Source organism: Candida parapsilosis, contig 005809 (genome assembly GCF_000182765.1).
Source record: "Candida parapsilosis strain CDC317 annotated contig 005809".
Classification (NCBI taxonomy): Eukaryota; Fungi; Ascomycota; class Pichiomycetes; order Serinales; family Debaryomycetaceae; genus Lodderomyces; species Lodderomyces parapsilosis.
In genome coordinates this window covers 2,309,494-2,332,846 of record NW_023503281.1, presented here as the reverse complement: position 1 = coordinate 2,332,846, position 23,353 = coordinate 2,309,494, and the positions used below count along the sequence as shown (strand labels likewise).

Genomic DNA, 23,353 nt, shown 5'->3' with positions numbered 1-23,353 from the left:
AATCCACTTTCTTTGAGTAATCTATTTATTTCATCTATACAGATATTGCATTCGATTCACTGGCATTACCTTCGATTTGCGATACCATTACGCCATCCTTCTCTTCTTCACCACTCAGCTCTGCCTGTGTTGCTCTTATTGGATCTGGTTTTATCCTCAAGTACAAATTGTGATAATCAAATTTAGGATGCGTATGCTCACACTCAGGCCCTTGAGGGCAAAATCCGGCCATATAATACGGACAAATTGTTCTCCTCACATGTCGACTCTTACAATTAGGACCCTCGGCACAAAACCCAGCATTATAATTCATACATTCAGGAATTTTCAGTTGTGGATCAATATGTTGGTACAAACATTCACTACCTTGAGTACAATATCCATTCTTGGAGTAAAATAAGCATTCTGGCATTTTGCGTAGATTGTACTCATGCAAAAATTCACAATGATCACCTTTCTTACACAAGCCACGTAGCCAATGCTTGCATACGACTTTGTTTGAGTACATTTGTGAAACGTGTTTGTTGGGGCAATTGGACCCCAATGGGCATGATGATTGTGGGTTGTGGGGGTTGTATAATGGGCATACTGGTCTGTCGGGATCAAGACCAAAATTGTATTCGTTTCGTAAAAATGTTTCAAATTTGAACCGGTGGTTCCGGTAGCTTGGATGTATTATTGGGTTCAGACTGAGCATGATTGGCAGTAAGGTCTGTTGGACTTTGTTAGTGCAGTTAGTTTTGATGATGAAGGCAGAAGTGTTAAAGATTTGATTAATAATTCAAACGCTTGATTGAAATATATATGTGAGACATTCGTTGCACTATATGCAGGATTCGAGGGTAGTCACTTCAAATCGCAGCACCAGAGGACTCTACGAACTACATCAATACACAATGCAATACTACTTTTTCGCTACTCTATCAATTTCCTTGACATTTTTCATCTTCTGAGCACATCCATAGTGCACAATAGACTCGTCACTCGACACAGTGAAATAGCCATAACCCAACCTCTCATTACATATCGAACACTTTTGCTTACTAGAGTTGATCTTGTAAGCTTCATCTTGCAAATTGAGTACCTTGTGCTTCAAATTCGTCGAGCCTGCCTTGTACAATTGAGAACACATTCTAGACTCATGCACTTTGTTGCCAACTTTTTGAATCTGACTCGTAAGGAAATGTGATAATTTATTTAATGGAAATGATGGGGGAAGAAGTTCAAACACTTTGTGCACCGACATTTTCGACCCTTCTTGAGATAGCAAAGTAGAAATATCATCAATATTTTCCTCTAGATCTAAAAGCAAATCTTCAAGTAATTTATGAAACAAATTTGTACCCAAGATGGCGCCATTGGGTTTTTCATACATCTGTGAGCAATACTTCATTGCCGCATCCAAATCGTTCAATTGGCTGTACAATACATCAATGGCTTTTTCATGCTCTTCAAGTCTTTTGTAAACAAAAACAGTCAATCTCAACATTTTATCATCGGTGGTTGGTATATCCTTCAACACTGGCCAAGGGTCATAAAGCTCACTTTGTGACAACACCGTGCAGAGCTTATTATAATACTCATCCTTATTCACTTCATTCTTGATTTCCTTCAAATACAAACAACAAAGCTTTGTTTCGAAAGCGTTGAATGATTTGGTTTTTTTCAACTTTTCTTTTATATCACTTTCGTTTAATAACCATTCCAAATATGTAACGGCGGTGGAATATGATTTTCTTTTGATGAAGAACAGATAAATCATTTCGGGATCATAACTCTCGCATTCATATGAATCATTCATAAACAACCTTTTACTATTCAGTGCATCGTCGTCGATGACCCATTCAGCATATTCCAATATGAGCGATAAGTGCTCATTTGTCAACTTCAGTAAATACTGCACTGTCAATTGCGGACTCCTAATGAAATCATCATACACATTATCATCCTCATTTGAATGACTAGGTTGAACTTCATCATGTGCTAAATTATACATCATTTGTAACGCTTCCTTGTGTAACCCACGACCGTAATAAAAATCAAGCAACTCCTTTATAAAGTTTGGTTGTTTGAGATTCCTCTGCTGTATATGATTATGCACATTGCTCATCAAACACTGGTGCACAATTTTTGAATCACATTGATTATTCGGTAAACGAAGTAATGGACCGAGCAACATGGGTTTACAATAGAAATAGCAAAGGAACAAGGATGTGTCAATAATTATCGAAACTTGTTTCAATTGATTCTCCACAGGAGGGTAGATGTCTATCGGTTCGAGCTCAACATGTTTCCATTGAATAGTTCGTTTGGCTTGGAATTGTAATAGTATCCGTCTTTGTTCTGTTAGATAGATTATCAAGTTGTTTACGGCTTTGACAAAGCGCCGCGTATTTTGCATCTTCAAAGACCGTTTTACTGGCTTGATTGATTTTCTAGCAGTAGCATCCGTCTCGTATTCAGATTCAGTTATTGGATTTGATTCTAAATCCTCTATGGTAATATGCTTGACTGGGTTCAGTGTGTTTTGCAAAGGCGCTCCCTTTCCGTTGCCTTCATTCTTTCCAAGGCGAATCTCAGCGTTCAAAAAATCCGGAAATAGAGCGAGCACGTCACGAAACGAAAGCAACCATTCTGAGCCGATTTCAACCAATGATTCATGGTATTTCGAATATGCTTCAAACAAGTAAACTGCCTTTAATTTGTATAAGTCCCGTAGTTTTAGTTCTTTTGATTTAACAGTATCGAAATAATCACCACTATCAGATGGTAATAGAGTCACAAGCTGAATAGCCTTATCTGTCCCAATGAGTTTCAAATCATTGTCGAGTTGTCTGGATGTGCCCAGAATTCGACCACTGATGCTCAAGTATTGTGTTAGCTGTTGTTGGTAAGAAACTACGTTCAATTGGAAGATGTTTGACCCTGATGCCAAGACCAACGTTGAGCCATCAAAGTCAGCCAAAATTTGATTCGACATTATATGGTGCAGAAACTTTTGAATGATGGATCCTTTTATGTCTATCACCTCCAATCGCTTTGAGTAAATAACAACCAAATACATGGGATTGATGAACACCACCGCTAATGGAACCGTTGATAACTTGATAGGAGATGTAGAAATTGTATTGCTGCTTTTATCAAGCTGTACAACAGTCGTATCTTTGATGAGGATAATCAAGTTACCTCCTGTAAGCAAAGTCCAAACCAGAGAATCCGACACTGATAAACCGAAATAGGTGAATGATGTTGCGTGTGTGAAAATTTCCAGATTACCGCCTCCCGTCATCAGACTAATCCCGAATGTGTTCAACTCCAACAAGACATAATCTCTTTCAATTCCTAACAATATTCGATTCTCATCGTACTTGTTGATCGTTCGTATTCTATCTTTCAAGGAAATCTCTTTGACTATGTTGAATTGCAAAACATTACGGGATTTGTTCGTGATGGATAAAATAAGCAACCTCTTTTTGAATCCAATGATTAACAAGCGGTTTTCGTTGTGATCGACATACAAAGGATTAGCAAGCCTTGTCTCCTCAAGAGAATAAACTAGGTTGGTGTGACTCCCCACGAGTTCATAAATCTTTAGCGACGAGGCGCCAGTAATTAGAACGATTGTTTTTTGTGTATTGGGTTGCTGACTCACAAGGGGAAGCAATTGAATAGATGAAATTCCGGTGCCGTCACCAATGAGATTTTTGTATGTGCCCATCAATGTGTACCCATGATTCTCTGCGAATAAGTTGCGCGAATCAGCATATGATTTTAACGATCGAACCGATCTTGTTGCCAGTGATTGAAAAGTTGGAGCCGAACTATTAATAGTGGGATATTCTGGCTCTTTGATGGGTTCTGATTGACCCGAAATACTGAATACAAGCAAATCCCCGTTGTTGCATCCGACATAAATATGACTCTCCAATTGAAGTACTGCTGTTGCCTTGAGGTTGTTTTGACGTGCACGTGGTATTCGTATCCTGATTGAGGGTTCAATGATGTCTATGTTCATTTCATAGTAGGGAGAAAGTATAGAGGCATAGAGTGATTGCAAATGCACCAAATTCGATATTTTGTCGTCACATACAAAAAGAAAACAATGTTAAAAATGGTAGCTCTCTTTTATACTATAAAATTGATTACACTGGAGCAATATTTAACGGCTTCATCCAACTTGTCGTTCATCTTTTCGCTCATTTGAGAGTAGTCGCTCAAAGCAGCACGAAGCTTTGAAGAATCTTCACTTTGGTGAATAACATCTCCGTGGACTTTCAAAAACAAAGACAAAATTGTTTCAATGAGTTCGAAGTTGGTGTTACTCCCCAAGCCCAAAGTCAATGCCTTGACGAAGCTTGTCATCTCTTCGTATGGTGGCTGCGAATTCAAAGACCTGATCTCAAGATCCAATGCAGCGGGAGACAACTTCATGAGATATTCCAAAAACGTGGTATAATCTCCATTTTCAACGGATAATCTCAACGACTTTGTAAATTGACTTTCGAATGAGTGACCAGTTACTCCATTCAATGACAATAGCCGACTGTTTTCTTCAGTAGAATGATGTTCTTCTTTTTGTTGCGCACCTTCAGCAACTGATGCTCTGTCACCCACTGTCTCGCCACTTAAAGTCAAGAAAAATGGCGCTTTTTCCGGCTTTTTCACCGCCTCCTTGGGTTTATTGTTCTGCTTGATTGTGTCTAAATGAAGCAAGGTAGAAAACTTGGTTCTAGGACCCAGGGACAATGTGATCAAACTTTCATCAAGTTGGGGCTTACTGTCGTACTTGCCTAAGGCATATGCATCTTGGTCTTCGTTGTCGTCCAAAGCCCCATCCAAAATAGTTGATCCACCATCACCTGCAGCGTTTGGCAACAACATCGTAGAGAATTCCTCCTCTTCAATATGCCTTGTTGAAACCGGTTTGAATTGAGCGCGATTGGTCCACAAGGATATCCCATTGCCTGACACATGAGTAGTGGCAATTAAGTCGCCTAATGGAGAAAACTTGACCGATGTAGCCACCACTGGTAATACGACACCATCAATACATCCACCGGTGGGCAAATCCCATGTTCTCAAAGTGGAATCTAATCCAACAGAAACAATCCATCTTCCGTCGGGGGAAAAGTCCAAACCTGAAATTCGATTCGAGTGTCCCACAAGAACTCTGACAACTTTCTGTGTGGTAACATCAATGACAACAATTGACAAGTCATCCAATGTACAAGCCATCAAATCCGACAGCTTGTGATACACCATAGAAGTAATTGGTGCATCCAATTGCAACTTGCCCAAGTATTTTGATTTGCCAAAATCGTAGAATCCAACTACACCATCTAGTCCAGTGCTTACCATCTTTCGGTTCATTCCATCGATAGCAAGACCTGTCACTGCCTGCTTGTGCAAAATGTACTTTTTTCTCAATAAGCCCGACTGTAAATTATAAACACCAATACCTCCTAATGAGGACCCGACAAGACCAAAATTACCACATTGAGAAATACAAACGGCCTTGCAAAAGCCCTGATCGACGGTGTTTAGTACATTCCGCCCAACCCTTTTCGTAGACGAGTCCCAAGTTCTGGCAAATTGCTCATCCTGGTGCGCAGTAATTATATTTTCCCAATCACCAGTTCTTGCCTCTGATGAGGAGATTGCAATGATTTCAGGAAATTTCTCTTTGAGGGAAGTAACAACTCCTGCTTGCCTCTTGCCATCCTTTGACTTGTGCATTCTTTGAGAAAACTCTTGTGCTTGTGCATCCTTTCTTAATGAAAAAGTCCAGAATGATCGGTCTCTGGATGCACTTAATAGGAAATGAGTTTTGTCTTCTTCAGGAAATGTTATTGCTACTGGTGGAGCAGAGTGACCACCTCTTGACCTCAAATGACGTGGAGGTGTAATGATGGACGAATTTGTGGAGGAAAGGCTTGGATCGAAAACAAACTCTTTCAAATGGTTATCACCACCGTTTGTTAAAACAATTGGTTGTCCATTCAAAAACTGTGCCTTTGCAACGCCGTTAAATGTTTCCTTATGAGCATTTCTCAATACATGAACACGAGCGTTCTTATCCAAGTCGTGAAAATACAAGTCACCGTTATTCAAACTTGCAACCAAATGCAGTTGTCCATCTGTTCTGAACGAAATTGATGTCACATTTGCTGATGATTCCGACCCTGATGTGGTAATCTTGTCTCCCAAAACCATGCCTTTTCTCAAGTTGTAGATATAAACATCTCCCGTGGTAGTTCCAATGGCTGCAATGTCAAGGGCAGGAGCACATTCAATGCAGGAAATACTTGCCTCTCCAAATTGATGTTGTGGGGATTTGAACAACACTTTCCCCAGGCGTACATTTACTATTACTATTGAGGTGGTAGTGGCTACCACGACTTTGTTCAAGTATGTGGGAGGATGAACAATGCCAACAATATCTCCATCAACACCGGTGTTAACTGCTTTGATTGCAGAGTGTAATTCAGTTGGGAATTTTGAATCCTGCAGTTTTTTGAATACAAATAAGTCGCCCTCTGAGCTGCCGCTAACTAGATACTCTCCAAAATAGCATAGATGGGTAAGGATTCCTGAAGTTTCACAAGTCAATGTCTTCTCCAACCTGCCTCGTCTGTAGACTCCAATTTCGTTGGCATAAGCTGCAAATACGTAATGACGATAAGTGGCAAAGCAGGTAATCTTAGACTTGGTCTGTGTTTGAGATACAAACAACAAGTGTAATGTGGCCAAGTCGTAAATTTGAAATGTTCTTCCTGCAGATGTAACGGCATAAAAAGTTGATCCCAAAGTACCTATGGCGAATGGAGTTGAATCAGTTACATTTCCCAAAACTCTGAAAGGACTGAAGATTCTAGAAGGTCTTGGCGCCTTTTGCAAAGCTCCAGAGGCTTCTATTTTCCTTTTCTTTTCTAGCAATTCAACCATCCTTGGGAAACGATGTGTGATGAGTAGTAGAGATGGGGTTTTTTCAAGAGATGAGTTCAAATTGCAAAGAAAAAAAAATTAAATTGAACTAAGTTTCCACCAGAATATATAAATCTAAACTCTAATGACCGTTCAAGAAAAGAGACCTATTGAAGAAAATGCTACTTCCGAGCAAAAAAGGCAAAATACGGATCCGTATACTAAGGGTATTGCTGCCATCAAGCCGGAATTTATTGTAGCTAAGCCAGTACAAGCCACAAACGTGGTAGAGTACCATGATGATGAAGCTGAGGGAGGAGACAGAATGGCAGAAGGTGCAGCGGATGGACAACAAAACAAGAAGGGCAAGAGAAAAAGAGGACAAAATCACGGTCGTGATCTAAAACAGAAGAAGGATACTATTAAACTATGTCCCTCCATTATAGATCCTGATGATTCCAAATCGTGTTTTTTAGGTGAAGAAAAATGTAAATATTCTCATGATTTGCAATCCTACCTTGAATCAAAACAGGAGGATATTGATGGTGTTTGTCCCGTTTTCGAAGCATTGGGTTATTGTCCTGCAGGAATGAAGTGCAGATGGTTGAAATCTCACTACGATAAAGAAACTAACAAATTGATCAGAGATTTAGCAAAGCTTGATCTAGCAAGTAAGACAAACTTTGAAGTGAATGCCATTGATAAAGAGGCCAAGTTTGCCTTGCAAAAGAAAAAGTATGAATTCAAGATTGCCACTCCTGTGATTAATTTTTTGGATTCCAAAATTCAAAATGAAACAAGGGAAGAACGCAAGGACAATGAGGCTAGCTACGTTGAGCAACCTTTCAAGATTTCTGAAAAGAAAAGAATAAACCTCAACAGAGCAAAAATTGTGTCGCCTTTGACTACGGTTGGCAATTTGCCATATCGTCGTCTTATGAAAACATTGGGTGCCGATGTGACGTACTCAGAAATGGCTTTATCTATTCCCTTGGTCCAAGGGCATAATCCTGAGTGGGCATTACCCAAAGCTCATGTGAGTGAATATCCTGGTTTTGGTGTACAAATAGCCAGTTCCAAATTGTGGTCTGCGGCAAAGGCGAGTGAAGCCATCTATGAAAACACCAATCATGTTAGCGAGCTAAATTTGAACTGTGGTTGCCCTATCGACTTACTATACAGACAAGGTCAAGGATCCGCTTTGTTAGACCAGCCACCAAGACTACTCAGACTCGTGAAAGCAATGAATGCATCATCTGGTGACATTCCAGTTACAATCAAAATCCGGACAGGTGTTAAGGAGAATAAAAACACAGCCAAACAACTAGTGGATAGGGTTTTGTCTGAAACTCAAGTTGCTGCAATAACTCTTCACGGAAGGTCAAGACAACAAAGATATTCCAAAGAAGCTGATTGGGCATATATACTGGAAGTAGGTAAAGTTGTCAAAGATTGGAACGCCAAGAGAGAAGAAGACAAAGATGCTTCAGATACGACACCAACTTGGTTTGTTGGTAACGGTGATGTTTATTCTCATGAGGACTGGTATAATCACGTAAATACAGAAGGTATTGATTCCGTGATGGTGGCTAGAGGTGCATTAATCAAACCCTGGATTTTCGAGGAAGTTGAAGCACAACAATATTTGGATAAATCATCGTCTGAAAGATTGGACATGTTGGGAAATTTTTCCAAATTCGCTATAGAGCATTGGGGCTCCGACGAATATGGTGTGAACATAGCAAGGAGATTCATGTGCGAGTTTATCAGTTTCACTCATAGGTATATTCCTGTTGGTATCATGGAAAGGTTACCGCCAAAATTAAATGAGAGACCACCAACGTGGGTTGGTAGGAACGAGATGGAGACATTCTTAGCTTCCACGGATTACAAAGATTGGATCAAAATAACCGAAATGTTTTTGGGTAAAGCTAGTGATGATTTTCAATTTGTTCCTAAACACAAGAGCAACGCGTACGAAACTAAAGACTAATGGGGTCTAGAATGAAAATATACACGATGGACTTAAAATAAACAAGCAGTAAAATCAACAATTCATCTATCTTCTCTCCTTCAACTCGGATTCGCCCTGGTAGTCTTGACTTAAAGTGTTGGCTTGGCTCTTTAAAATTTCCAAAGTTCTATCCTTTTCAGCCAATTCAGCCTTCAACTTGACCAATTCTTCACCGTCGCCATCGGCCGTAACAGAACCAGCTCCAGTATTGTTCTTTTGTAATGAGTCAACTTTATCCTTTGTTGAAATCAATTCAACCACCAAATTGTAAGTTCTCGTCAAAATCAAGGTCAAAAACAAAGTGAATCCACAAAGATACATATTTCTTTGAGCGTAAAATCTCCTAGCTTGAATTTCGGATCTATCATTCATGACAGAAGTACCTGGATGAGATTGGGTTGCTGAAGTCAATTCAGAAGTGACAGCATAAACACGATTCACTGAATCAATAAACAAGACAAACACAAACCCCAAGACACATTTCAAGGCAATTTGGAATTGTTCGTTTTTAAACGGCGCTGAGACAGTGACCAAAATGGTTCTTCTAACTGGTCTTGGATATGGCATTGAAAGAACAGCAAAGAATGCCATTTCAATAACAAGTAAAGCGAAAACTAAATTGTAATATAAAGCCATTGTTGTAGTGCTGTGTCTGTGTAAATTGAATCAATTGACTTGGTAGAAATGTGATCTTGACTGGTATGGAAGAAAAAGGGGGGCTGTTTTGAAAAAAAAAAAAAAAATTTGATGCAATTTATAGGATCTCTTGCTATACATTGAAATTTTGGAATAAAGTGCGGCTTTTGCCCGTTTGGGAAATACTCCTTACAATTATAATTGCTTTTGCGTGTAGCATGTGACAATTTTTTTTATTTTGTGGTATATTCCGATCTGCTGTACCATCTATTTTTTACACTCCGCTTCGACGAGATGTCAATAAAAACCACGCTTTGTTGTCTTCGTCTTTCTCCTATTCTCTACGTAAAAAGTGACTATGATTCTTTTGTGTCTATTCGTACAGACTTTCTATAAAATCATTCTTATCTGATTTCGTCCATCACATGCCCATTGAAACTTTTAGCGTGAATGTAATCAAAAAGGGCAATGTAAACCATAATATTAAATATTGCGTAATCAAACAAATGGCTAAACAATCCATTTGTAAATGTTCATCACTTGTAGGATCTGTGTAAAATGCAGTAAAGTAGACTAGTGAAGTGGCATTGGGTAATCCAAATTCCAATACGCTAACAAATCTAACGAGTTTGTCATTACCATACCAACCACCGTTGTTGAATCCAGTGGTGACACCCACTCCAAATATAGGGAGTACAACGAGTCGAGTGAATGTTATCAATAATGCTGTTTTCCAAAACCCAGGTGGCATCTTTTTAACTTGCAAACGAGCAAGTGTAGCACCTAGTAGAAGCAACCCCAATGGAACTGAAGCATTTCCAACATAGCTCACCAAATCAATGATAAATGACAAGGGTGGTTGCTCATCGGGCGCATTTGGAATATGCTTGCTGAATGTGCTAGTTACAAATAAAGCTTTCAAAGGAGGTGACATGCAAATGGCAATAGATGTAAGCAACGATATCGAAGTAGGTGCTCGCAAATTTTGCAACATCTTTTTGACAAAGGATTTAGCTTTCGATTCTTTTTCCTCGACGATTTCTGGCTCTACTTCATCCAGTGGTTCTTGTCTCGAATGAGACTTTTGCAACTCGTGGTGCTTCAATGCATCAAACTCGGAATACTCATTAATCACGTCCTCCACATTCTGCGACTGCTGCCTTCTCAAATCATTTGACCTCGGTGGCACCAAATCTAAAGGACCACTGGTAGCAGAACTGTCTGAGCCTCTTCTGCGTCTTGATGCTCTTCGACTCAATGAGCCGGACCCAGACCCGGTCATGGACAGACTTTCTTGCCTTCTCGTTTGTACTCGTAAAAATTCATTATGTTGTTGCTCCTCATCCATTATGCTTCGCCTTCTACGCTCTTCTTCACTCAGCTGGCTCAAAATCGAATCTGATGAGGTGTCAATGGCTTCTTCATCTACAGGATTATGACGTGTTTGTGCAGTTGCTCGTAGAGCATCCCTTGCATCATCACTCGTTCTTCGTGTTGATTTCTTCTCAAGGTCATCTCCGTCGTGGCCCAGTTTACTTGTATCATTAGTGGCACCGCTTGAACTCCTTTCCAAATCCTCCTCATCTCCCAACAACTCATCCCTAAAATCCCACTGTATCAATCGGTATAACCCAAAGGAAAACTGAAGCAACGTCATTCCCATAAGGAAGATACAAACATATGCCACACCTTTATTACCCTCGGCTGACGTGAATATTGTTCCTCCCTTTGCAAATGTTTGTAGATAGGCTATGGGCAAATCACTAATGTTTGGGAAAATCCCCACTGATATTAGTCCACCTAACCATCGTTTGGGGGATTTTGTAATCAAATGTATACCATACGCCAGAAACCCACCAAAAGTAAACAATAAGCACGAAGTGAATAAAATGACACCAATATTTTTGATATCGGATGATTTTAGGTAGCTAACCATATTGTTGAAGATCAAACACGGCATGATTGCCGTCACAATAGTATCGGATATATCTCGACATGTCGTCACTGTTAAAATATTTCGTTTGGCTAGAATAAATCCTATTGCAATGATGAAGTATATTTTGAATATAGGTTTAACCGCCGAGTAAATGACTAAACCCAACAGTAGGCTATCTGAGTCGGACATTGTACAGTTGTGCTTACCTTAATGTAATTTATACGTAACTTTAACAAATATAGTTATTGACAATGCTTGACTTGATCATTGACTTGATTTGCTGAAGAAGGTTCTTTGTTGATGCTGTGAATGAACAGTTGAGTGTTTCAAGTAAGTATTTGGGATTTATCAACTATCTCTTCTCTTTGATTACTAATGTGGAAACTTTATCAAACGAAATATAGGAAAAGATATTATAAGGTCAGAAAACGCAATTTTTCTTTTATACGAATGGGTTGAAGCACATCATACTAATGCAGAAAAAAAATAAATACTTTTCGCTTTAAGTCGGAAAAAATAAAAATAAAAAGAATAAGAAGGAGTCAAATAGCCGTTTGTATTTGTGGGGGATAACCATGAAATAGCTACTCCGGAGGTAGACATAGAGTGGCTATGCACTTAAAGGGGGCTGTATGTCAACCGCAGAGGTTGATACATCAGTGCATAGATGTCAGACTGTAAGTATGACCCCATTCCCTCTTCCTCTCTACACTTTTCTTGGGATAATTATGTCTTTTTTTTTTTGGGGGATCCCTTAGCGAGTCGCAAAGAAATAAGAAGCCGTGCATAGGAGCGAGTATACTCCGAAAATTTGGCCATGTTGAAGTCTACGAATCCATTGCGATGAAAATTAAAGCAATATAAAAGTATCTGATTATAATGCAAGCAATCAATAGCTGCGACTTTGTTTGATGTTTTGCTGGTGGGGTTCCAGTTGTGCCCAGCGCATTGAAATGAAAGAAGCATGAACCTTATTGATCATAATAACACACATGGGTAGAAACTCTAAAGGAACTACTCCAAAGCCCTTTGATACTTAGGGCTTCCCAACCCCTCACAGTCTTACAGTGATTTCAAACATGAACAAAATCAACTTAAATCATCTACTTAAAAGAATGGGACACCACCGAAATAAAAGCCGTAAAACGTAAGAAAAAAAAGACCGAAATCATGAATAGATACTGGACTATTACCAATTAGTCAACTGGTGAGTACGCCCTGATCAAAATGCTCCAACCGCATTTATTGTCCTACTTGAAGGCGTTGCAGTGACCGTAACTCGCGCCAATTGAGTGTTGTCTGTGTGTTTGAATGTAAGCACATCGTCAATGTTGCAGATTTGAATACTTTCAAGTCCTTCTAAAAGCTCCTCCCATTTTCCATCTTCCTCCTTGGGCTCGTTGAACCTGGAAACTTTTACAGGTTGTAGCATATTTCCTGGCTCAGAAAACACTGATTCATTGTCGGAATTTGAGGACAAGCAAGCTCCAACTTCGTCGTCTTTGACATCATCCTCAATCTCAAACGAGCTAGTTGACTCTGAAAACGATTGCGGCGAATCAGGTGCTCCGCCACCTTTACCATAGGGCATCGAGCCCTTATTATTGTTGTTGATGGTGTTAGTTTTGCTCTTGGCATTCGAAACTGCGTTCATTAGCCTCTGTGATGGTAACTTCCATCTGTCAAGTAGTCTTGCTGGTGATCTTTTGGGAATGGATGCATCATCAACACTTGGTGGTGCTATTCGTGGGGGGTTGTGAGCTGTGGTGGTCATTGTTGTGCTTGCTGCTTTATTGAGTGAGCAATAATTGTTGGACATGTTCCCTTTACCAGTGCCCATAGCCATATTGGCTTCAAATCCAAGCAATGCTGTGAACAATAAATAGTCTTGAAATTCAATCTCTGTCATTAATTTTTTGGTTTACCACTTTCTTCTTTTCGTTTGAAAGTAGGTGTACCAGAAAAATGGGAAAATTTAGTGGATCAGCGGTTTCGTGATGTTTTTAAGCTTTGTGTGTTTGCTCTCTCTTTTCTTTTCTTTGGTCTCTCTCCTGCTTCGTAATGCAAAGGCACGTTGGTTGTGGTTGAATTATTTGACGTATGCGGTAATGTGCCCGAAAGTGTAGTTAGTTTGATTGGATCGAAAACAAGGGGGAAGCACTTTCTTGCAGTAACTTTACCCAAATTGGCTATATGGTAAAGCTTGAGAGTGCTGGGCTTTCTTTATGTGGAATGTGGGATAATTTTAGATTGATGATCTTCCGGTATAGCCTATTTCCTTGAGTAGAAAACCCTAAAAAAAGAAAGAAAAAAGCAAATCAATATATAATTTAGGAAGTGGACCAAAATTTTATCTACAAAGGGAAATTGCGTATGTATATGTATTAATGTAGTTGATTATAACTATTGCAAAATAAAATGTCATGATATATAATTACAATGGGTGTGTAAAATGTAGTAGTTTGATGCTGGTTGTATTTAACACAAATGGAAAACTTATATGTGATATGTGATTCACAAAAAGAAGAAACTCTCACTTTTTTTTCTTACACAAAAATAAAATGTAACAAAAAATTTAAACCAAATTTTGGTTCTTCTAAGGAGAGAAAAGAAGAAAAAGGGTGAGTGAAAGGCGACTTTAAGCTCATCCACTATAATGAAATGTACTCAACATACTCAATGGCCGTTAGTACGTGGGTAGAGCCAACTTTATAACTCAAGTTGAAAAAGGTAACTGGAAACCACTATTTATTACAATATAGTATTTTCAGGAAAGGGGTTAAAATCAAGGTACACAATTTTTTTTATTCTTTTTCTGGCAACTTTCCTAGTTAGGCAATGTTATTGAGATTGATTATCTATATGTACATTGTATTAAAAAAGAAACATTGATAAATTCTTTAATATCTCCACAATCAACTCGGTGCAACTACGTCATACTTCTCCCTTGTGTGTAGATATAGACGAGGGATAAGAGAGTTAGAGGCGTTCTACGCCATCGATTAGCAAAGCACGTGTTCCAAAGTTACATCAACGTAAAGAGTCTATCACATTCGTCAACGCTCAATCATATTGTACTTACACTCTCCACCCACAACAGAACTAATTTTCTTCTAATTCTTTGATTTCTTCGCTGGTGGTCTATCGTCTTCATCCGCATCATCTTCGTCTTCACTGGATTCAGCTGCATCACTGTCGAACTCCTCTGCAACATCCGAATCGGAGCCAGATTGGAAATCATCATCGGCATCTTCATCATCTTCACCAGCGCTGCCCATGTCAACATCGTTATCATCAGCGTCCATTTCAGCTTCTTGCTCTAATGCTTTTGCTAATCTTTGTTTGGCAATCTTCTCTTCATTCTTTACTCTGACTCCCTTTTCAACACAGAACTTTTCAATATTTTCTTGCTCCTCTCTATCTATACTACCAAAAACGTGTTTCACGCTAGATCCAATGAGATTCACCTCCAAGTCAAACGTTCTTGATGCAGAAACCCCACCTCCAGTCCTTGACAAAACCACATTACTTATCTCGCTGTAGGGAATGTAAAGAGTGGGTTTCGTAACAAACAAGAAACATCTCTCCAAAGGATACAAATAACCTTCAGAAGCCTTGACTGAACAAGAAATACCAGGTTGTAAGAATCGAGATTGGAACGCACCTGGAATTACCAATTTCTTCTCCGTCAACCCGCGAAGACAATGCGCCATAACGATATGTGTTGGTGCATCATATGTCTTCTTTAATCTATTTTTGTACTTTTCCTCAAATTCTTCATCGCTTAAATTCAATTCCAATTCGGTCTCTTCATCCTTGACAAATTGCAAAACTAGAAAAGGATATCTAGTTTGACCCTGTCTCAATGGTGGATCAATTTGTAAGATGATTAAGTGATGTACTTCATCTGGTTTGGGCAACGAGAAAATACGTTCAATTTGATCGTATTGAATCTTGTAGTCATAGGTCTTACCCCTCAATCGCAAAGAGCTGGCATACATGTCAATATCATAACGACCTCTTGGAGTAAGGAATAATGCGTCGCCAAAAGAAACGATAGCTTCACCAGCAATTTGTCCAATATCAGCTTTATCTTTCAATTGTTCATAAAAAGTTTGTGCTGCACTTTGTTCACTGTCCATGTTTGTCGAAACAACTTGTTCCTCTTCCCCATCCTCATTCTTTACTGTGGTAGTTTCTTGCTCAATTGTAGTTCCTGGTACATAAAATCTCATTTCAACCACTTCATCTCCCATTTTTGTATTGTTTTTGTCAAGATTGAGCTCAATTGCCACTTCATTCTTTCCTGTCAAATTGGAGTTTGAAATGGAATCATACGGAATCTCAAACGAAGGTTTGTTATTGACATTGAAGACCAACTCATTTCTAGCCAAATCGGTAGTTCCCCAGTTCCATCCCCTCAATGAATGTTCTTTATGTTCCAAGTTGACATGAAAGTTTCGAGTCAACTCTTGTTTCAATTGTGCAAAATCATCTGGATGGAAACCATCCAATGAAACAACTCCCTTGTTTTTTGTCTGAATCCTCAATTCATATCCCTTTGAGCCTCGGGACCAGGTGGTCACCAATATCTCTTCACGAGGCAACAAAAATGTTTGTTGCTCAGGAGCTCCCGCCGATCCATTTGTTGCGCTGGCACTTGCCTTCCATCCCAATCCAGAATCGGCTACACGCATACGACCAGAACCCCTCGACTGGTTAAAGAAAATTCTTTCAAAATCAGTATTTACCATTGTGTATGTTGATTTTGAGAAGCTGCCTATGATTGAAATTGACTTTTACAATTTTTCATGTTTTTCTTTGAAAACACGCGTCTACAAAATGCACGACCTTTTTCAGCGAATGCTACCATGCAAGGTTGGAAGAAAGATGATGGACCAATGCGAGCCGTTACCAAGTGCTAGCAAGTGGATAAATGTTGAAGAAGAGGTGTATTTGTCAATTAAAAAGTTTGTAACAGTGAACAGCTAGTTTGACGAATCTTCAAAGCTGTAGTATTAGTATTTAGACGAATTTTGTTTTCACCTTGCTGCAAAATTTTATACTTATCGAACTAAAGATCACTAAATCAAGTCCTAATGCCCTTCAATTCACACTTGAGCAGATATTGTATCCTTTATGGTGACAATAATATCTATAAAGGTAAAGCCCAATCTTCTCAACTGATACGGACGGGCTGTTGCAATCTGACACAAAAAGTGAAAAAATAAAATGAATCATAACTTTTAATTACATAATCAAAACAAAAAGAAATGAATGAATGAATGAAAAAAAAAATATATAAAAGGTGATTGAAAAAAAAATCAAGCTACATATCACTTCTCTCAACAATCAATTTCACTACAATTATGGTCAAGAAGGCAGGAGTATTAGGAGCCACGGGATCCGTGGGCCAAAGATTTATCTTATTGTTATCAAAACACCCCGAATTTGAAATTCATGCATTGGGAGCTTCATCAAGATCAGCTGGTAAGGCATACAAAGATGCTGTTAGTTGGAAACAAACTGATATATTACCAGAGTCCGCCCTGAACATAGATGTACAAACTTGTGAGCCAGAGGGTAACTTCAAAGAGTGTGACATTGTGTTTTCAGGATTGGATTCAGATGTTGCAGGTGAAGTAGAAAAAAAGTTTGTTGAAGCTGGTTTAGCAGTTGTATCAAATGCCAAAAACTTCAGAAGGGTGAAGGATGTTCCATTAGTTGTGCCAATAGTGAACCCAGAACACTTGGACATCATAGAGAATAAAGTCAAGAAGTCAAGGGCGGAAGGTAAAAAGACGGGTTATCTCATTTGTATTTCTAACTGCTCTACTGCTGGTTTGGTCGCTCCATTGAAGCCCTTGGTTGAAAAATTTGGTCCAATTGATGCATTGACAGCCACTACATTACAAGCGATTTCTGGTGCTGGATTCTCACCCGGTGTATCAGGAATGGATATCTTGGATAACATTGTCCCTTATATCAGTGGAGAAGAAGACAAGTTGGAATGGGAAACCAAAAAGATTCTTGGGTTGCTTAATAAAGAGGGAACCGAAGTGGTTAATATACCAGACGAAAAAATGAAGGTCAGCGCTCAATGTAATCGAGTACCAGTCATTGACGGACACACTGAATGTATATCATTTAGATTTGCCAATAGGCCTGCTCCATCAGTCGAAGAAGTTAAAAAGGCATTGAGAGAGTATCAATGTGATGCTCTAAAGTTGGGCTGCCACTCAGCACCCAAACAAACTATACATGTTTTGGAACAAGAGGACAGACCACAACCAAGATTGGATAGGGAGAGAGACAATGGTTACGGTGTTTCTGTTGGTAGAGTTAGGGAAGATCCATTGTTGGATTTTAAGATGGTTGTCTTGTCGCATAATACTGTCATTGGAGCTGCCGGTTCTGGTATATTGATTGCCGAGATTTTGAATGCAAGGGGATTAATTTAGAGGATATGGTGGGGGTATAGAGTCTTTATATAGTATATGGATTCGAAAAGTGTATATTTTCTTTGATTAAGTAATCTAGCTGTATAGTAAAGCTCTCCTTTTTGTCTCTCAAGCGCATGGCATCGCGGAACATGAAAAAAGTCAATTCTTTTAGTTGATTATCATGGTAGATACTGATGTCATTTCACAACTACTAAGGCTCACAAATGACGACTTGGATGAGCATATATTTGAGTTGTACTCTAGAAATGCTCCATTAAGCAATTTGGGATTCATCAACAAGAAATCAGATACAATCACCGTCTCGATTCCTGAAAATGATATTGATCTAGTTGTGAGGCAATCAATATCACAATTGTCGTCTAAACAAACAACCAGTACAACTGGATTCATATGTTGGAATACCTCAATTCAGATGGTAGATTGGCTACTATCACCATTATGTCCGTTCAAACTATCCAAATCTCAAGTAGTTTTGGAGTTGGGGTCTGGGGTGGGTGGCATCTGTGCCTCGACGTTGCTGAAACTTGTTGGTCGCTACATTGCAACTGATCAAAAGCATATACTCAAGCTATTGAAGGAAAATATAGTAGCCAATGTACCTCACTATAGAAGTTCAACCATATCGAATTCCGTCCTGAAACTGACTACCTCCATCGACGTAATCGAGTTTGACTGGGAAGAGATTGAAAATGGTCTCTTCAATCTCGCAGAGCTTCATTTAGATTCAATACATCTAATCATTGCTAGTGATACAATTTACAATGAATACTTGGTTGCCCCATTCATTAATGCCCTTAAAGCCGTTCTATCCAAAAACGTCTACGCCGTAATTGCAATTCAATTAAGGGATGCAGTAACAATTGAACGATTTGTCACTGATTTAGTAGGTACTGATGGACTAAGCGTCTATGTGGTTCCACCAAACTTGCTAACCGATGGACTCAAACTGGGTTACCAAATATACTTCGTGACTAGTACTAAATAGATGTCTCTAACACCGATTAATCATTGGGTAAAATTCTGCGGAGCAATATAAACTGCTCTCTTACACTTTCTGTCTCCAGTAGCATTGTAAGGGTATCCAAATAACAATTCATTTTTGGTAGCATTTTCTTCAAATCATCATGAGAACGAGAAAAACACTGCTTCATAATGCTACGACCTACTTCCAAACACTACTCACAAACATTGCATTAGACGACACATATGAACCGTCTTTGATTCATAATTACATCTTGATCTTGTATATAACCCCACATAAAAATCATGTCGTTTACATTTGAGGGTGGGACTCCAATTAGCTTCACCAAAGGCAATACTCATACAAATAGTAGCACGCAAGCTAGATCAGCATCGCCCAATGGTAATGCAATCAACGGACTGATTGCTCTAGAAGGTATTGTTAACCGACAAGTGCCGTTTGGCGTGCCAAATGATGAAAGTTTTCGAGCCAAAAGGAAAGCAAAAAAGCCCATAAACAGTCGGTCGAATGAACCAAACAATACAAACCCGTTTTCAAAAATTGGTAATGGAACTTCACCACAAAAAAATCCAAACCAAACATCAGGGCAAGCTCAGTCTTTTTCAGCAGATGAAATTTCCGTAACTGGTCCACTTTTTCCCGATCCACAAGCACTTGGGTTTCAACCATTGAAGAAGAATGTAACCCCCCGACCGATTCCCAAGTACTTTTTAACCCAACCAAAGTGTCTTGATACTCCGCCTTTTGTGCAGAATGAGTGGGACAGACAAAACCAGATTAAGATGGAGCAAATGGAGTCAGCGAACCAAGGGAAAGATTACCAAGGGTTATACGAGGACTTGCAAAAACTTCGAGAAATTGAAAGGAAAGAGATGGAGGAGTTAGGGCTTGTTGATGCCGAAAATACTGCAAAACATTTGAACGAAGCAATAGCTTTTCAAGGGTCATGTCTTGACATGTGTCCTGTATTTGAGAGAGTACGAAGACAGTTGGAAAATAATGTCAACGTATTGGAGAGGGACCCGCTGACTAATAAGATTACAAAGGAGAAAGCCGTTAAAGCGTTTTCAAGGCCGGCTGCTGGTCAACCACCACCATTACCATCGGAAGTTAGACCGCCACATGTTTTGCAAACAACCTTGAATTATTTAATTGAGAATGTCGTGGATAAGTTACCTGAATCCCACTCATTTTTGTGGGATAGAACAAGATCAATTAGACAAGACTTTACATATCAGAACAGTTTCGGTCCTGAGGCTGTTGATTGTAATGAGAGAATCGTTCGAATTCATTTATTGTCACTTCACATAATGGCAGGCAGTGACGTGGAATTCTCTCAACAACAGGAATTGGAGCAATTCAACAAGGCATTGCAGACGTTGATGGAAATTTATCAGGATGTACGCAATAATGGTGGCAGCTCCCCTAACGAAGCGGAGTTTCGTGCATATCATTTACTAAGTCATATTCGAGACCCAGAATTGGAGAGACAAATACAAAATTCACCCGATTACATTTATCAAGATAGTCGAGTGCAATTGGCATTGAATTTGCGGAAAATTATATCTCAAAATAATATTGTCGAACGCGGTGTGACCAATCTCATCGGTGCATTGGACTTGTACGTGGAGTTTTTCAGAGTTGTTTACAGTGAGGAAACACCGTTGTTGATGGCATGTTTACTTGAAACACATTTCAGTGAAATTAGATTTTACGCTTTGAAAGCAATGTCGAGAAGTTTCCACACACGTGGAAAACCATATCAGTTAGATACGCTTCGTAATTTACTAGGCTTCGACCTGAGTGAACAATCAATGAAATTTTTAAAATATTACGAGATAGATGTCATCATTGAAAATGGAGAGACGTTGGTTGACTTGTTTAACAAAGACAAGCTTGAGAAGCTGTATAAGCTCAACTCATTTTACGAAAAGCCGAAATATCCACCAGTTTATTCATCTCAACTAGATCGTAAACTCAAGGGAAAAAATTTGATTAGTATCATAAATAGTGGGCTGCCGAATGTCAGTTTTCACTTGAAGTCAAAAAAGGATATACTTACCTCATCGAAGAGATCCACCTCGGGTTCTATTGCAACAAGCTTTAAGGCAAGCACAACCACATTTCCTGCTATTACCCCTGTTGCAGGAGCATTCAAGCCGAATGACATAAAGTTTGTTCCGCCTCAAGTACTGCGCCCATCGAAGCCACTTACGGAAAATGCCACATTCCTGCAACCACAAACTACACCAACCACAAGCGCTCCTTCCAACTCAGCTACAGCTCAGTCGCCGTTCCTTTTTGGGGTAGCGAACGAGGTAAGCAATGTGAGAAAAACAAGGAAGCCTGAAACAGGAGATACCGTAGAGAGTGTTAAAAATGATAAACCGAAAATCGATTTCTCCTTCAACAAACCCTTTACCTTACAGGGTACTTCACCGACACGTATGGAAAGTAAAAGTAACCCAGCCATTAAGCCAAGTCCAGTACCCTCGTTCGGAGAACAAACACTGCAAGTTATGAGTGCCAAATCTTTTGCTCCTCAAAAAGAGACGCCAGAGACTTCCAATCAGTTGGTCAATCATCCATTATTTCAAAGAGCGGCAGACCAGATTGCACATGAACTTATCAGTAATATGGTGGACTCTGAGTTTAGAGCAATATTGGAAAATGTTCTCCATAGACACAATACTAAAGTCCAACGACTCAAAATAATTATGACTTTAGAGGAGGAGTTGTTTTCCGCATTCGTTGCCGAGAGTGCATACCAATGCACGTTGGAAACTGCAAGTCAGTATATGAGCAACCTTCTTGCTCAAAAACACGCCATTCGTCGGTTGGCTTACAGGGCCAAGAAATGCATTCTTTCGTACAAAGATAGAGAAGCGAAACGACGCGAACTTCAATCGGTAACTTTCGGAAGCTCATTAAAGAGAGAGTTTGGGAGTGGTACAACGACACCAACCTCTTCAAGAAAGAAGCATCACACCAACGCTAATACGATGGATTTTGTAAAGAAACAGGAAGAAATGGGGCAATTGTGGAAGACTCTCGACTTGAAGCAGTTTACTGAGTTGTGTTCCTCCGAAATTTCCCTCAAATTAAGTGAAGAAAATTTGAAACTCAAGTGGTTGTTAGTTGTGGAAGATTGGGAGAACGAATATTCTAGATGGTTGATTGCTAAATTCGGGTTGAAACCAAACATGGTAAAAATGGTTTATGAAAACAACGTGCGAAGTGACAAAGTTGATTTAGAGATTACTAGCCTTCCCTCGAAAGATGGCATCACCAAGAGCTTTTTACGTGATTGTGGTTTCATATTATTCGAGTGCGGTTTGTGCTTTGCAACAGAGGAAGGAATTAGAGACAAGTTGATCAAAGATGCCAAGGTTTTGAAGCAGATTATTTCCGTGTGCGAGAAGTATAGCTTCTACAAACCAAGTGTTCTCATTTTATTTTGGGATGTGACACAATCAGGATTATCTAGTGGAGAAGCTGTGAAACTTTTAAACTTGCAACAGTACACCTTTACAAACAGCTTAAAGAATTTGATTTTTTGTGACATGGCTAATGAACATGAAAGTATCAACCGTGTGCTTACCCTGTCGGTTACGAAAATCGGAATGGATTTTGATGGCGAACTCAGTTCCAAGGGAGTAAAACATTACATCAAAGTTAAACAACTGCGCATGATGAAACAAGGCGACGAATTGGTGAAGAAGCGTCAGACAAGTCCCACAACCAATGGCAGCATCACTGAAAAGGATAAAAGTTTGATGTTGAATGCAAAGAAGCTTGAAAGATACAATTACCTTAATAGCTTTAAAAGTCTACACTCAACGTCGAAATTGGCTGACACCCACGTAAGTGTTGGTGACGTTGCCAATAAATCGTTGGCAAAAATAATTGCCCGACGTGGAAGCAGGCACAATTTGAGTCTAGTTAGTAGTAACTCGACGTTTTTAAACACTTCGATAATGACTAATAATTCTATACTAGAAGGATTCGGCAAGGGTGTGGTACAGGAAAGCACACCGAATACATCTTTCAAAAGAAAGGTTGTGAATGAAACTAAAGATTCTATTGATGCTGGTGATGACAAACTTAGTAAGTTGAGAAAGTTGACTGCGAATATTCGAAATAAATATCGCAAGTCGCAGGATACATGACGGCGTTAGTTATAGGTTTCATAGAGATATAGACAATTAGCATTTATATCATCAAGAAGCTCTTTTAAATCTCGAAGTACTGTTGATGTGTTTTAGAGGGTGATGGATTAATCTGGGTGTGTATTATTTCTTGTGGATTAATAGCCGATATTTACTTTTAAACCGCACGCACTCCTTTCCAATTCTGCTTTTTTCCATTTTTTACTTTTGTTCTCTTTCGTTGCCGTT

General features: G+C 39.3%; 11 protein-coding genes across 11 annotated transcripts; 4 read left to right on the top strand and 7 right to left on the bottom strand. All coding sequences in view use genetic code 12, as the record gives it.

The window, feature by feature from the left end:
- Positions 1-34: 34 nt before the first annotated feature.
- On the bottom strand, positions 35-697 carry YTH1 (cleavage polyadenylation factor RNA-binding subunit; the record flags this gene model as incomplete). The annotated part of the gene is made up of 1 exon (XM_036810040.1): positions 35-697. The coding sequence occupies one exon, from the start codon at positions 695-697 to the stop codon at positions 35-37; it is 663 nt and encodes a 220-aa protein (XP_036666617.1).
- A 207-nt stretch (positions 698-904) lies between these two features.
- Positions 905-4,015, bottom strand: CPAR2_210930 (uncharacterized protein; the record flags this gene model as incomplete). The annotated part of the gene is made up of 1 exon (XM_036810039.1): positions 905-4,015. The coding sequence occupies one exon, from the start codon at positions 4,013-4,015 to the stop codon at positions 905-907; it is 3,111 nt and encodes a 1,036-aa protein (XP_036666616.1).
- A 110-nt stretch (positions 4,016-4,125) lies between these two features.
- UTP21 (rRNA-processing protein) lies at positions 4,126-6,945 on the bottom strand (the record flags this gene model as incomplete). The annotated part of the gene is made up of 1 exon (XM_036810038.1): positions 4,126-6,945. The coding sequence occupies one exon, from the start codon at positions 6,943-6,945 to the stop codon at positions 4,126-4,128; it is 2,820 nt and encodes a 939-aa protein (XP_036666615.1).
- A 124-nt stretch (positions 6,946-7,069) lies between these two features.
- On the top strand, positions 7,070-8,917 carry CPAR2_210910 (tRNA dihydrouridine synthase; the record flags this gene model as incomplete). Its single annotated transcript, XM_036810037.1, has 1 exon — positions 7,070-8,917. One exon carries the CDS (start codon positions 7,070-7,072, stop codon positions 8,915-8,917), a length of 1,848 nt encoding a protein of 615 aa, XP_036666614.1.
- Positions 8,918-8,983: 66 nt separating this feature from the next.
- On the bottom strand, positions 8,984-9,574 carry CPAR2_210900 (uncharacterized protein; the record flags this gene model as incomplete). Its single annotated transcript, XM_036810036.1, has 1 exon — positions 8,984-9,574. The coding sequence occupies one exon, from the start codon at positions 9,572-9,574 to the stop codon at positions 8,984-8,986; it is 591 nt and encodes a 196-aa protein (XP_036666613.1).
- A 421-nt stretch (positions 9,575-9,995) lies between these two features.
- Positions 9,996-11,699, bottom strand: ECM3 (putative ATPase; the record flags this gene model as incomplete). Its single annotated transcript, XM_036810035.1, has 1 exon — positions 9,996-11,699. One exon carries the CDS (start codon positions 11,697-11,699, stop codon positions 9,996-9,998), a length of 1,704 nt encoding a protein of 567 aa, XP_036666612.1.
- A 1,033-nt stretch (positions 11,700-12,732) lies between these two features.
- Positions 12,733-13,419, bottom strand: CPAR2_210880 (uncharacterized protein; the record flags this gene model as incomplete). Its single annotated transcript, XM_036810033.1, has 1 exon — positions 12,733-13,419. One exon carries the CDS (start codon positions 13,417-13,419, stop codon positions 12,733-12,735), a length of 687 nt encoding a protein of 228 aa, XP_036666611.1.
- Positions 13,420-14,623: 1,204 nt separating this feature from the next.
- On the bottom strand, positions 14,624-16,264 carry POB3 (FACT complex subunit; the record flags this gene model as incomplete). Its single annotated transcript, XM_036810032.1, has 1 exon — positions 14,624-16,264. The coding sequence occupies one exon, from the start codon at positions 16,262-16,264 to the stop codon at positions 14,624-14,626; it is 1,641 nt and encodes a 546-aa protein (XP_036666610.1).
- A 615-nt stretch (positions 16,265-16,879) lies between these two features.
- On the top strand, positions 16,880-17,971 carry HOM2 (aspartate-semialdehyde dehydrogenase; the record flags this gene model as incomplete). The annotated part of the gene is made up of 1 exon (XM_036810031.1): positions 16,880-17,971. The coding sequence occupies one exon, from the start codon at positions 16,880-16,882 to the stop codon at positions 17,969-17,971; it is 1,092 nt and encodes a 363-aa protein (XP_036666609.1).
- Positions 17,972-18,134: 163 nt separating this feature from the next.
- On the top strand, positions 18,135-18,959 carry CPAR2_210850 (S-adenosylmethionine-dependent methyltransferase; the record flags this gene model as incomplete). Its single annotated transcript, XM_036810030.1, has 1 exon — positions 18,135-18,959. One exon carries the CDS (start codon positions 18,135-18,137, stop codon positions 18,957-18,959), a length of 825 nt encoding a protein of 274 aa, XP_036666608.1.
- Positions 18,960-19,240: 281 nt separating this feature from the next.
- On the top strand, positions 19,241-23,125 carry SAC3 (Sac3p; the record flags this gene model as incomplete). The annotated part of the gene is made up of 1 exon (XM_036810029.1): positions 19,241-23,125. One exon carries the CDS (start codon positions 19,241-19,243, stop codon positions 23,123-23,125), a length of 3,885 nt encoding a protein of 1,294 aa, XP_036666607.1.
- Between the last annotated feature and the right edge of the window lie 228 nt (positions 23,126-23,353).